A 13,930-nucleotide genomic window follows, 5' to 3' on the forward strand; every position below is an offset into this window, starting at 1 on the left:
TCTAGCTTAGGATCCTTGTAATTAATATTAGTTGTAAAGCAACTACAAATAACATGTAATTAGTTGAAATTTATTCAGAAATTCTTCTAACATGGCTAAATGCATAGCAGGTAAACAAAGGAAGCATAGGTTACGAAATTTCAGAAACCTTCTTTTGTTAAGCCCATTATATAGCAAACTTCAGTGATGCATCTGAAAGCCCTTGAAACTAAAATTTTACAACTTAAAGCTGATAGCCTCGTCAAAACCAGTGTGGTTTTTTTATCAACTGATTAATCCATGTGCAAACTTTTGTTTTTTATACATTAATACTCTTTAAAAGTTTAGTTAGGTTTACTTTATGGTGTTTCCATATTTTTGCATATAAAAATAACAGGTCAGCGAGAGCAGGTTGCTGAGGGTTGTGTCTTGTTGGGCTTTGGCTATCTCCAAAGATGGAGACTCCACGACCTCTCTGGGCAACGGGCTCCCATGTTTTACCACGCTCACAATAAAAAGGTTTTTTTCTTATGTTTGAATGAAATTTCCTGTGTTTCAATTTGTGCCCATTGTCTCTTGCCCTTTCACTGGGCACCATTGAGAATAGTCTGACTTTGTCTTCTTCACACCATCCCTTCAGGTATTTGTACACACGGGTAAGATCCCCCTGAGCCTTCTCTTCCCCAGGCTAAACAGCTCTCTCAGCCTTTCTTTGTATGTCAGATGCTCCAGCCCCTTCATTATCTTCGTGGCACTTTGCTGGACTCCTTCCAGTACATCCACATCCTTCTTGTCCTGGGGAGCCCAGAACTGGACCCAGCACTCCAGATGTGTCTCACCAGGGCTGAGCAGAGGTGAAGGATCACCTCCTTCAACCTGCTGGCAATGCTGTTCCTAATGCAGCCTAGAATGCTGTTGAAATTAGAAAGATGTTTTAAAATTTTCTAGGTCTACATGTCTGCCCAGAATAGTTATTTAATTTTCAATGAAATGTTTAATGAATAAAGGAGTTACATATCCATCATTACTTCAACATACTGTAATCAAGTAATACTCATCAAGATATACTGAAGACTCTGTAAAGCTTAAATACTAGCATAGGGAGCTAAATCTTCAAAACTGTTAGTTAAGTCACCAGCTTTTTCATTCATGGTTTTGTGAGGTTAGCTTTAAGTGTTACAAATTTAAAAGTTAAGTATTTTTTTTCCTCAGGTTTCCAAATCAAAATTTCTAGTAGCTAAATGAGGCTTCCAAGCTGTAACTGTTCTGTATTGGTTATTCTTCCGATCCATTAAGGAGTTTCACACAGCTTGTTGTTGACAAAGAGCTTCGTATGAGTAACAGTTTTCAGTTGGGTTCCTGGGTTTTGACTTGTCAGAAGTAGAGAGGAATTGAATTTCATGCTGCAGTACTGGATTTCATTCTTTTCCTTTGCTAAGTGCTATATAATACTGGACAAATGAACACTTCGAGTAGGAACTAATACTGTGGTTATGTTTTTTCTGACAATCATCTCGTGACAGGATTGAAGAATTTCTTCACACTCAATCGAGGCCAAACTTGCCCTACAGTTCTGCTCCTCTTTGTGGTTAACAACCCGTAAAACATCTTGGAGAAACTTCTTTTTTTGAATGAAGTTAATGTATATTTGTCGAGTATGTGGAAGTTGTGGCAAGAACACCATAGAAATGTTAATGGAGAAATGGGGTTTTGATATTATGCACTGAGAGACTTCAGGAGGAATAACCTCGTATCCTCAGAATAGTTGTGCAGTCATTACTAGTGAAAATTATTTTAAGCATGCGCAGCAAGGGTCAGCAGGTGTTATTTAGCAAGCTTTAATTCTGGGACATCATCTGATTTCTGAGATTTGAAATATATGTAACTGATTTTTTTTAATGTGTTTTTTTAAGATAAGTTTGGCAGGTTCCTTTTGCCTGGGTGCCTTCTGTCCTTATTAGTGAAGAGAAAAGCATTAGAATGAATAAAATAGGATTTAAAATAGTAAATGGGCAATAGGATTCTGGATGTTTTAACTGATGTTAATGCTAGCAAAGTGAGTGAACACAAAACAATGTTCTAGTACTGTGTTTTTAGGTAAAGGTGCCATTGGCCCAGTATTGAGCCACATCTGCACTCACCTGGAACTGGGATGTCATGTGTTGAGATGCTGTTAGGTTATATGCTACGGTCTTGCAGAAATAGTAATATTTTAGCAGAAGTCATGTTTTGACTTGTCTGCTGTCCTGGATTGATCTCTTCTACATCCAGCCTCTGGTTCATTCTTTAATTCCATGAAGAAGCTGGGAGAAATATGTATTCAAAATTTTGATGATAGTAAATAGTTCATAGTGAAGGTTGGAATCTGAAGTGTAGGTATAGTCATATATGTTGCTTGAAAGATGAATTTGGGACCTGTGAAAGACTTGGGTGAGGGATGGGCAGAGGTCGATTTGACTATTAGTTTGTAATCTTTAGAGATCTGGATCAAAAATTAAATAGCATGCTTAATTTGTAAATTTTTCTGTTGCATCATGTTCTCCAGGAGATTGCAGAAAGACATGCGATGAAAACAAGGTCCTCTACAGTAGTGCAGATATTACATAATTAGTGATTTTTATTTTTAAATTTCTTTTCCTGGCAGCATAATTAATGGATTTGCCTTACCATTAAAAGAAGAGCACAAAATATTCCTATTGAAGGTTTTGTTACCATTGCACAAAGTGAAATCACTCAGTGTCTACCATCCACAGGTAGGTTTTGTTTGGCACTTTTCATACTAGTGTTAAAGTAAGTTTGCCTAGAGAGGTGAGGGGGAGTCTGGTCATTCTGACGTGGATTCTGTTCTAAGCTCCAACATTTCCCTGCTAAGTGGCCCTGGGGAAATTATTTAATGTATGTACCTATAATGCTTCACTTGTTGAGGAAAAAAAATATATATGTGCGTGTATAAATAAATAAATACCTTTTTTAAAAGCACTGTAGTGTTTATAGATGAAACACATGAAGTAGTTGATTAATGTGAGAATTCTTGATATTTACCCACATACAGAATTTTTTGTTTATCTTGTTCTTGTCTGTAATGTTTAGACATACATAAATTGCAGAAAAGTACAGTTTTAATGAGTGTCATCTATAAACAGCATTTTCTAAACTACATGGAGAATTTCAGCTGAATTCAGTTCCTTACAACTGTTGATGTTTTGAAAGGAATTGGGCATTTACTAGGACATCATTATTTAATTCAATAGATCTTTTTAGAAGTACACAGACAAAAAGGGGACATCTGAGTTGTATCGTGCTTTTAAACCAGCTGTATGTTTTCTGTGCTGAGTTCTAGTTCCATTCAGAATTCCTAGGGGAGTGGGAAATCATACAATGTTAGAAAAACCACGGTATTATTGTGACGTGCTGAAATTTTCTCCGTGAGAGGTTGTTACACAGCTTTGTTTCTATAATTTGAAAGTTCAACATTTTTTATGTAAGTTCAAGTTCTCCAAGTTTTAAGTACCATTTCTTCAAATAAAATTACTAACAACTTGTATTTTTAAGAACACCATTTGTATAATTACAATTCTCTAGCAATTAGAGATGCTTATAAGCATTTGCTTTGTATCTTGCCTACTGGGGCTCACATCAGTTCCTGTTGACATAGTAGGCTAGAGTGGCTCCCATTTCAAAAGATTTTTTTCCCTTTTTTCCTAATGCTGTGAACAAAACCTGTTGGGGTGTGGCCAGTCAGACCTTTCTCTCAAGTAGTGCAGACATTTGTGATCGCCACCTTTTCTTCTACCTGCCTGAGACAGATTGGTCTTTATCTATTCCCCTTACTTCACAAGCTAATTCTCCAAAACCTTCAGGTGATTTGCATTCCTCATTACTATCAGTAAAAAGAAGACAGTGACATAGGGATGCCTCTCTTACATGTCCTACTGAATGAAATGAGGAGGCACGTCAAGTGAGCTTAGTGTGTGAAACACCAGAGTAAAACCACAAAAATTCACATCAAAACAGTGGCAGGTATTCAGAAGGATTTGCTGCCAAATCCAGATATACATGAAGAAGCTAATTTCTATATTCAATTCAAATTTACTTTAGAATAGTGGAGAACACTAGATGTAATAATCTTTGTACTTTCCTCAGATTACCTAGGGACATTCTTGGTAGCAATCATCAAAACCAGGAAAGAAATTGGGCTCATCAGCTGAACTTCCATAAATGGAGAGACATTAGAAAAATGGTTAAACAGTTCATGAGGTGTGCAGTGATCCTCCCATTTACTTTGGGACTATCAGCCTATCGAGTGAAAGGGATGTAATAGTTCACCGTTTAGGCACAGATACACAGTCTCATTTTCAGAATTGAAGTTGGTAAATACCATAATTCAGCCTCAGCGTGCATCAGCTTTACATTGATATGCATAGTTACTATTAGTTCTCATATATAGAAAATCCTAAGATTTACAACTGTTCAATGCATTTTTAACTAACTTAGGTTATGAAATAGAAAATACTTATTAAATCAGCATGGGACACCAAAATGTTAGCGAGTGGAAAGCACTTTAGAGGACAAGATTGTAATTTTTAAATCCTATTTGAAAAGATGAAGTGTGCTGAAATGCAAAGTACTAGGTCTAAAAAGAAAATACCAAATTATGTGTTCCTCTATATTATAACCCAGAAAAAGGTGAGGACAGACTTGGGAGGGTTGGGAAAAATTGGTAATACGTATTTACCCTTTTGTTGTTTAAATTTTCTGCCACATAAATTTTGTAAAATAACAGAAAGTGTGTTGTGCTTTTATTTGAATTCAGTATTGTTCCCCACTTACGCTAGTGATTTCAAAGCGTGTTCAGTTTCACAGTGAGCATTAATAAAATTTTTTTTTTTTACTGTAGCTGGCGTACTGTGTAGTTCAATTTTTAGAAAAGGACAGCACGCTTACAGAACCAGTAAGTTTATTTTGCTATTATTATATATTTTGGAATATTAACATCTCTTTCATCTGTAGACTGTTTAAGGAGGTTTTGGGAACAAAGTATTGATATGTAATTGTTTTTATTAGGAAGAGTTGAATATTTCACCATTTTGATCTATCAAAATCAGTTTTTCCAACAGTTGTTTGCAATGTCCAAAATGAATTAAAACAACATTAAGAGCATACCTCTTACAAACAGACCAGAGTTTATTCTGCTTATTTTGTTCTGGCTGACTGGATATGAGATGGTTGATCCAGAAGCGGCGTAGTCAGATACTAGCTTTCCCGAGCTGTGCTCTGTTGAGAGACTGATGTTGTGATGGAACACAGATTTCTGGTACACGGAGCTACCTACTGATGCAAGGCTTTTGAGTCAGATCCTGTTCACGTCTACCAAGTTTGGACCATAGACAAAACCAGACTTTGGTCTGGCTGCCCATAATTGCATAGATGAATACTTTAATTGTCCTCGATAGTATATAGTGTTTTGTGTCGTTACACCCAATATTAAGTAGGGAAGAACTAACATGTTTAATCACTAGGTAGCAATCAGTAAAATGCTTGCTGCTAACAAGAGTGCACATTATTAGATTATAACCATTTCCATTGTAAAATGGAAACTGGGATTCTTGAAACAAATGAAGTATGCAGCTGAGCAAGAACTCTCTTCTACTTGGAGCTTTTAATATTTGTTAAGACATCAAATCTCAGACATTCTGTCATTCGTGCTATTATGAGATCTTGAAATCTTAGCTTTCTTCCAGACATCAGCTAGGATGTTACATATTTCCTAGTACAAATCTGAACTAAAACGCATCCAAGTCTGTTTCCCTTTTTGATCCCAAATTAGTACATGATTACAACATTCTTTAAAAACTTAGCACATGCATCACCGAAGTACTAAGTTCCCCTTCAAAAATTCTGGTCATTACAAAATAAGACTCTTTGTTTCCCCTTATAATTGTCATACGAGACTTTTTGACTTCTTATTAAAAAAATCTGCATAAACTTCCCAAGGCTTCATTGAGGACATAGTGTCTGCTTTCATGATTAAATAATACATACATGAAAGATGCACTGATTTCTCATTGAGTTATCTTGTCAGTGATTATATTAAATATTGCTTGTAGTTTTCAAATAAAAAAGCTGGACTGCTATAAATATAAACTTTATTTTAAAAGAGTTTTTCAAGAAGTCTGTACTGTTTGGGGGGTGTTGTCCAGTTCTACATCTAGGACTAGACAGACACTGTTGTATTTCTGTTCTTTATGTGGCTTTTTAATCTTTAACCACAAAACAAAAGCATTTATAAACATACACATTCAAGGTTGTATTAATTACTCATCAAAAATATCTAAATTTAAGATTGAGTGCTCTGCCAGTCATTTTAAATAGTCTGTACTGTTTGGGGGGTGTTGTCCAGTTCTACATCTAGGACTAGACAGACACTGTTGTATTTCTGTTCTTTATGTGGCTTTTTAATCTTTAACCACAAAACAAAAGCATTTATAAACATACACATTCAAGGTTGTATTAATTACTCATCAAAAATATCTAAATTTAAGATTGAGTGCTCTGCCAGTCATTTTAAATACTTAACATGGTTTAAATATCCTTTGAAGGAAAATGTCTTCCTATTTGAATATTTTTTGGCACCAAGTTGCCACAGATGGAAAACAGTTTTTATACTAAAAAAAAGAAAAACCTTAAAAATTTTAAAATCTTGCACTTCATTTTGAAAACTGACATCTTTGGGGAAAAAATCATCATCCTTTCATAACAAACATTATTGCTAACAGCACAAGAGTCGTTATTCCTTCAATATATCTTAGTGTATTTTTGAAGATTATTTAATAAATTATGACGTAATTGATAACTCCACTAATAAATACAATGTCTAAATATATTTAACTGCTAAACTAGTATCACTTTTCAGACTTAAATTCTTCTACTTACATAGTCAATAGATGAGAGAGTTTGTTTTTCAATTAGACTTCAGAAACATTTCCCACAGATGTATAGACTCTTTCTGAAGAGTTGTGAGCCAACTGGCGGATGACTTCCTTTTGTGTCACATTTTTATGGATCCCTTAGTTGTCTCCCCACTTCCTCTCCCCCCCCCCCCCTTCCTCCCACCTATCTTTTGAGTGTTCATGGTTTGCTAGGCAAAAAGTACTTCGGCAAGCTGGGTAAGTAATTTAATAATCATGAAGAAAGTTCAGACTGTGATTATAGTAATATAGTCAATTAAATAAAACTCAATGTTTAAGAGCAACATGCCTAGAGTAGTCGGTCACCTGCCAATTCAGGTATTTATAGTAAATCTTTTCTTAAAATATAATGGCAGAACTTAATTTCTTGAGCTTTGGAGTACACCTCCAAGAAATTAGAGATTGAAAGCTGCTATCACTTAAGTGGCAGATAATTTTCCCCATAGTATAGTAGCAAATTTGCACTTTGATTTGATGATCATGTTAAGTTAGATGTCAGGTTACTTTCGCTAGTCTTTTGATGATTATTTTTGAACATGTCTTTTAAGTCTATAACTTTGTTTTCTGAAGAAGTGTTTTTATTCTGTGACACTGAACGATATCTGATCGCTGCTGTCACATGGGACAAGAAATCTGAGTTTTGTGTTCTGTTTAAAATATCAGACTTCTTAATGAGATACAATTTAGTGCAAGGTAAAGTCAAATTATCATGAAGATTATGTTCACTTTGTCTCTACAGGTTGTAATGGCACTGCTGAAATACTGGCCAAAGACTCACAGTCCAAAAGAAGTCATGTTTTTAAATGAACTAGAAGAAATTTTAGATGTTATTGAACCATCTGAATTTGTAAAAGTTATGGAGCCTCTTTTCAGACAGCTAGCCAAATGTGTGTCCAGTCCACACTTTCAGGTCTGTACTTACTGAATGTACAATAATATGAGGATTTTTATAAAGCAGACTTGTTAATGGTATTACCTACTATTATTCACCGTAATGAATTTTATTTGTTGCAAAAAGAAGTCTTCAATTCTGTGTCAAATTTTAGGGTTCCAAATGTTAGCTTTATTGTTTCTTTTCAGGAGTGCGGTATGTGCATTCGTATTGGGTGATTCACTTCAGTGTTATGCTTAACATAAAAGCTTAAAAGCTCGCTGTTTTCAGAAGTACCTGAACCCCTTCAGTACATCGTGTCTGTATTTCGCTGCTTGTAATAGAGTTCTACAAATACTCTTTCTTTGGGAAAACATTTCTTTGCTTGAATTTCAGAGTTCATAGGTTATAGTTCGAATCGTGTCCCTATCAAGGAAAAAGCAATTTTTCCGTCTCTCTTTCCATCAGGTCCATGACTCCCATTTGCACTAGAAAAATCCAAATCTAAGTTGTAACTTTTCTTACCTTTCCCTTATATTTGCCAAATGTTTCAATTATTTGCTCTTTAAGAGATTGTCTGAAGAAGTGTTCCTTTTTTCATGTCATCTTAGGTTGCGGAGCGAGCATTATACTACTGGAATAATGAATATATTATGAGTTTAATTAGTGACAATGCAGCAAAAATTTTACCCATCATGTTTCCATCCTTGTACCGGAATTCAAAGACACATTGGAACAAGTAAGAAACACTTGCACAAATAAAATTCTGCTACTTCACTTATGTCTAGTTTTAGGCTTAAAAGTGGTTCAGTTCTTTTGGGTTGCTAGTTTTAACAGTATGTTGAGCTGTTTATTCTGTGACATTGAAGTTGCTGGATAAGGAGGATACTACTGTTGTCAAAATTTTTAGTAAATATTAAGAATTGAGGAAGATAGTTTTTTCCTTTTTTCATTAAACAAGAAACAGTGTTTTAGTGCATCTAATCCATTACGTATTTTTATTAATAAAGTAGCAAATCTGGCATTAATCTGTAGTTCAGATACTTCTAAAGACTAACTTTGATTTCTGATCTCTAACGTCTTTGCTGATTTGCATTTCTTCTGCATTCTAGTGGAATATGTTGTAGATCAGGTCATTTTTTCCTTTCCTTTTTTTTTTTTCTTTTTGTTTATTGTTTTCTCTTCTTTCTCCATTGACTATTTTCACTTTTTTCCCCACAATAACATAGTACTTACGCATGAAAACAGTCCTGGTCAGCTCCTTTCTGCAGCTGTTCCATTGTAAAGTGCCTCTTTGTTTGAGCTATTGTGCAACTGCTGGGGTGGTGAAAGTATCACGGTCTAGCGCTGGCCATGAACTGAGGACTGCTGATGGGTTGGCCAAGAATGTGTAATCAATCTGTCACTAAACACAGGAAAAGAAATGGAAGATAAAGTGATCTTAAAGTGATTGGTTACTGTCACTGGATGTAAGCAGTAACAAATAATGTACTTATTAATAAAATTCTGATTCAGTGATGCAACTGTACATAATAAATGTGGATTGCTGTCAGTTGTTTTTTCTGGCTTTCAAGGCCACGCATTCATTTTATTCTGAGCAGAAGTCATGCTACCCAGGACAGCTGCATTCTTACTTGTAACTCACACGTATGATACAAAGTAATCACTTAACTGATTGCTTTTTGGATTTAATGATCAGCAATAGATTACAGACTGGAACTGTAAATTACTCTGTAAAAGCGCTTCATAAAGCAGATTATTTTTGTTTAATTTTTCTGATGTTTTCCACTTCACTTTTCTAACACTTCTCTAAAGAGTCCTAGCATAATTGTGTTGAAGTGAGTGCTGTTGCTGCGTGGCAGTTTTCAAAATGAATGGTGTCTTTTCTAGGCTCCTTTTAGTCACTAATGGTTTTTTTCTTGAATTTGTCAGTTGCCAGTAAGTTACTTATATCAAGATGTTTAATGTCATCTTGCTTTTTCTCTAATAATCCTAGTTTGATTAGTGTCAGCTACTAAATTTCAAAGCTAGTTCTGTATTGATATACATAGTATTAAAAATAAAGTTCAGACATCAAAAGTGTAAGTGACAAGTAGTACTATAGAGTAGGAAAACTGCATTCAAAGTTGGTAATTTTAGGTAATTAAATTACTCTTTTGAGGGTAAACTGAAACTTCCACTAATTAGTTTTGTTTCCACTTATTCTGAAATGATGAGATTTTCCAGTTACGTAGGCTATTGGCTACTGTTGACCAGAAAAAATAGATTTCAAAGTGTAAAGTACTCTGGGTTTCAACCAGTTGTTTTACTTCTAGGACAATACATGGCTTGATATACAATGCTCTGAAACTCTTCATGGAGATGAACCAAAAACTGTTCGATGACTGCACACAGCAATTTAAAGCAGAAAAACTGAAGTAAGTTTTCATGTCAGCGTGTCTGTCTGTTCTTGAATAATTTATTCAGCGTGCTTTAACTCTGAAGAAACTACTGTCTCTTTAGTGGGAAGTTGTGCCCATTTGATTACAGTACAACAGTCTCAGAATTGACTTGGTGAAACTTCTTGTAATATATGAACTGTAAAATCTTCTTAAGAATAGGATGCTTCATGTAGTCTCTGGCCTAATACTGCTGGGGGTCACCATCTTCCTAAAAATTAATTTTGTTCGAGAGGGACACTGCTAATCGTGGAGCCCAGTGTAAAAGATCTGTTAAACAGTTTAGTTTACATCCTGTGTTTATTTTAACACGCTTTATTTACCCAGTGTTGTTTTCTTTCATGTTGTCACTCAGTTCTTCCCAAAACACTTTTCCAGTATTTTTCAGCCCTGCATTGTGTGTGAGCACATATGCATGTTTTTCTAAAAATTACCCAAAATAAAGTTGTTACTCTGTTGTAATACAGAGCGTTCATACATTATTTGCCAGAAGAATCCTGCTGAGTTTAGTATATTCTTGCATAGACCAGTGAACAGAGCAGGGATTTGGAAGCTAGAATTTTTCTGGTTTATGCCCAAAAATGCAGATAACTGTTATGATCATAAAGTCACTTATCTTCTGTTCCTCTATTTCCAATTTTGTTAAATAGACATAATTTTTGTATATTCAGTATATTATAAAGCCTACTAAAGCGAGATCAAGAAGTCAAAACTATTAATAGTTTGGCTCTCATTTAAGGGGCTGGGGAGTATAGTTAGAAAGTAGGTACTGAAAATACCTGGATTTGAATTTTATTTTTAGTTTCAAAGTGAACAGAGATTCCTTCAAGTAGTGGTTCAAATTAAACACCTATTTTAAACCAATATACTGGAAGTAGTACAGATTCTTAATGTAGATTGATTTGTCCAAGTTTTGAAGTTCCCTGTTACAATTTAAGTAGAAATGAGCTTGTAGTGTAACAAATTTTTAAGAGATGTGTGTGTTTATAGATAACAAAATGTGAACATTTGCTTTTTAAAAAAAGACTATGTAAGTCTCTCTTCCCTCATAGCAAATAAGTGGAATCCCTTTTAAATGAGAAAGCAATCCTTTCTTCTCTGTTTTTTGGGGTTTTGTTGGGTGGCGTTTTGAGTGTGAACTAAGGCAGACAGGGTGCTGAGTGACGTAATAACAAAACAAACCCCCAAAAAATCCCGTACCACACAAGAACTTAAAAAGGGGGTGGTTAAAGAGTTCTTCCACCCCAGCCCAAACTTAACTTAATTGACAGTTGGAGGCAAATTGTGTATGTGCTTGAATATAACTGCCCTTTTTTCTTTTTTTTTTTTTTTTTTTTACATTTGGATCATCTGCTCTATGCATTGAAGCCTGAGAGCATTTTTAGCACCCTTAAGCTCAAAGCCCTTTTAAACTCCACCACCTTTCAAAGACAGGTGTTCGTTCGTTCTAGTCTCTGCAATAAGTTGTTTATCTGTAAGGAAGAAAGGAAAAAAACCCTAGATTTTACTATTTTGAATTACATTAGGCATAAGGAAACAAACCTTTCCTACTTTAATTTAAAAAAAAAAAGCATCTCATGTCATCCCTCTTGGCTTGTGACTCCATTGAATGAGTGTGGTTTTGTCGGGTACTTCTCTGTTAGTGTTCAATTCAAGAGTCTCTGGCCCTTTTCCTTTAAACCATTACCTGAAGCCATTGGGCTGACAGAATCTCTGCCCTTTTTTATGGTCAGATACTAATTTCTTATGTTTCAATATAGAAATTGAATATTACAAAGTTAAAACAAACACACTTTCAACATAGATCAAGACTTCTTTCTGTTTTAATTGTAACTCTTAACAGTGTGCAGTTATTAAAGATAAACTGGTATCAGCCAGTTTGTTGCTTTCATGAAAATACAAGTTTTTTCCCTTTTAATGTTGCTTTGCGATCATGGGGTATTGATATGATGCAAATTACCCTGTCAACAGTAAGTGGTATTTTAGGCAGTAGGCTGAAACATGCACAGCTAAATAATTTATTCTGTTGAATTCTTCTAGTGAATTTCTTCATGTTTAGGAAAGTATGCAAGTTGTGATGCAAGATTCACCAAGCTTCTGTTGCCATTTTTGCTTCTAATTTTTTTTTTTTCCAGAGAGAAGCTAAAATTGAAGGAACGGGAAGAAGCATGGGTTAAAATAGAAAATCTAGCCAAATCAAATCCCCAGGTATTTAGAAAAGATTAACATGTTCATGTTTAAATACTTTAGTTTTGTTAAATATCAGTGGGGGAAACAGGTCTGACTGATCATGGAAATAAAACAATTTCACTAATTGTATTATGAAAGATATACAATAAAAGTACTTTTAAAATTTGTAACCTTTCTCTTGTGCAAGTAATTCTTTTTTTTAAAAAAAGGTTTCTGAAAAGTATGATATGAAGTACTTTTTCCTTTTCTTATAATAGGAGATATACTGTATTGTGGTTTGAAAAGTTATTGTGCAAAATTATGGAAAATATAGAGATGCCATAATTGGTTTCTCTTGAAAAGCTGTTTTGCAAACAATATATTACAAAAGAGATCTTTCTGCAAACTGTGAGTTATGACTGGTCAGTTCTCCTCTGTGTCAAATGGATTAAAGTAATATTGTACGTTCTCGTCTGCTGCATTTGTTCTCATACTTGCATTGGGCCGGTCTTCTGGTGAACCTGCACCTCAGGTTCTTATTAAAAGGAAAGCATCCTGTCAGGCATTACTCGATGTAACTGAAATTTTGATAAAGAAACAAAGGTCCTTTAGACTATTAGTTATATTTTGAAGTTATGGGAGAAGGGCATGGTTTGGCTTGGGGTTGTTTTTTCCCCCTACTTAATTTGCTTGGAGAATGCTGCCAGTTTTCCTTTATCTCAATCATACTGATTGCTGCTATGGCCAAAAAACCCCCAAACATTTCAGTTACTTCGCAGCCAGAATTTTACTATACTGCAGCAAGAAACTTACTGTACTGTATCTTTCCAACATCATCTAGCTGAGTTTAAAGCGGTGAAGGATGGAGTAACGGTACTCTGTAAGCGGGAAGTGGGACACTTTATGATCTCGGTGCTATTTTAAAACAAAGTATGGGGTCATCTTTTTTTCTAAGAAGGAGGAATTTCATAAATGTTTTTTTCCTCTTGTGGCATTTCTCAGGGAACAATTACTAAACTGCTCAAATAAAATTTGTTAAAATTAAACAAAATGTCAGTTGACAACAGATCAGTTAAATTAATCAAAAAAGAACCCTTCATATGAAAGCAGCAATTGACTTTCTTCTAATCTGATAAGCCATACAAAAGCCTTGCTTGAAGAGTACTTGATATACGTGGTCATTTGCTATCACAAATAATGAACTATTGTATGTCTGGCTAAATAAGGGGATTGACTTGTAGTATTAAAATTTAGAGTTCTACAGTGTAAATTTCCTTTTCTTTCCAAGTAATTTTTTGTAACTGTGTACATTTTCTGAAACTGGTTAACACAACCTGTGTACAGTATGTTCTGCATAGTATGCTTGAAGAGAGCTAATAATTGGAAGCAATTTAAAATAAAAATTATTAATTTGAATACTGAGTGCTCGACTGCATTGACGTAAGGTTATAAATGCTTTTAGCACTCTTTATAATGGATTTCTAAGTTGGTTTTTTTTTTTCCCC

The 13,930-nt window shown here is 34.8% G+C and overlaps 1 protein-coding gene across 2 annotated transcripts in view; it reads left to right on the forward strand.

Annotated features, from left to right (window-relative positions):
- PPP2R5C (protein phosphatase 2 regulatory subunit B'gamma) overlaps nucleotides 1–13,930 on the forward strand; it is a 55,854-nt gene that overhangs the window by 34,875 nt on the left and 7,049 nt on the right. For both annotated transcript variants that reach the window (XM_009280843.2, XM_009280844.2), the window contains 6 exons: nucleotides 2,624–2,732; nucleotides 4,877–4,930; nucleotides 7,687–7,857; nucleotides 8,430–8,557; nucleotides 10,134–10,235; nucleotides 12,392–12,464. In XM_009280843.2, the coding sequence (XP_009279118.1) occupies nucleotides 2,624–2,732; nucleotides 4,877–4,930; nucleotides 7,687–7,857; nucleotides 8,430–8,557; nucleotides 10,134–10,235; nucleotides 12,392–12,464 (637 nt within the window). The remainder of the gene's footprint in view (nucleotides 1–2,623; nucleotides 2,733–4,876; nucleotides 4,931–7,686; nucleotides 7,858–8,429; nucleotides 8,558–10,133; nucleotides 10,236–12,391; nucleotides 12,465–13,930) is intronic.

This window comes from Aptenodytes forsteri, unplaced genomic scaffold, assembly GCF_000699145.1.
Source record: "Aptenodytes forsteri isolate BGI_AS27 unplaced genomic scaffold, ASM69914v1 Scaffold193, whole genome shotgun sequence".
Classification (NCBI taxonomy): Eukaryota; Metazoa; Chordata; class Aves; order Sphenisciformes; family Spheniscidae; genus Aptenodytes; species Aptenodytes forsteri.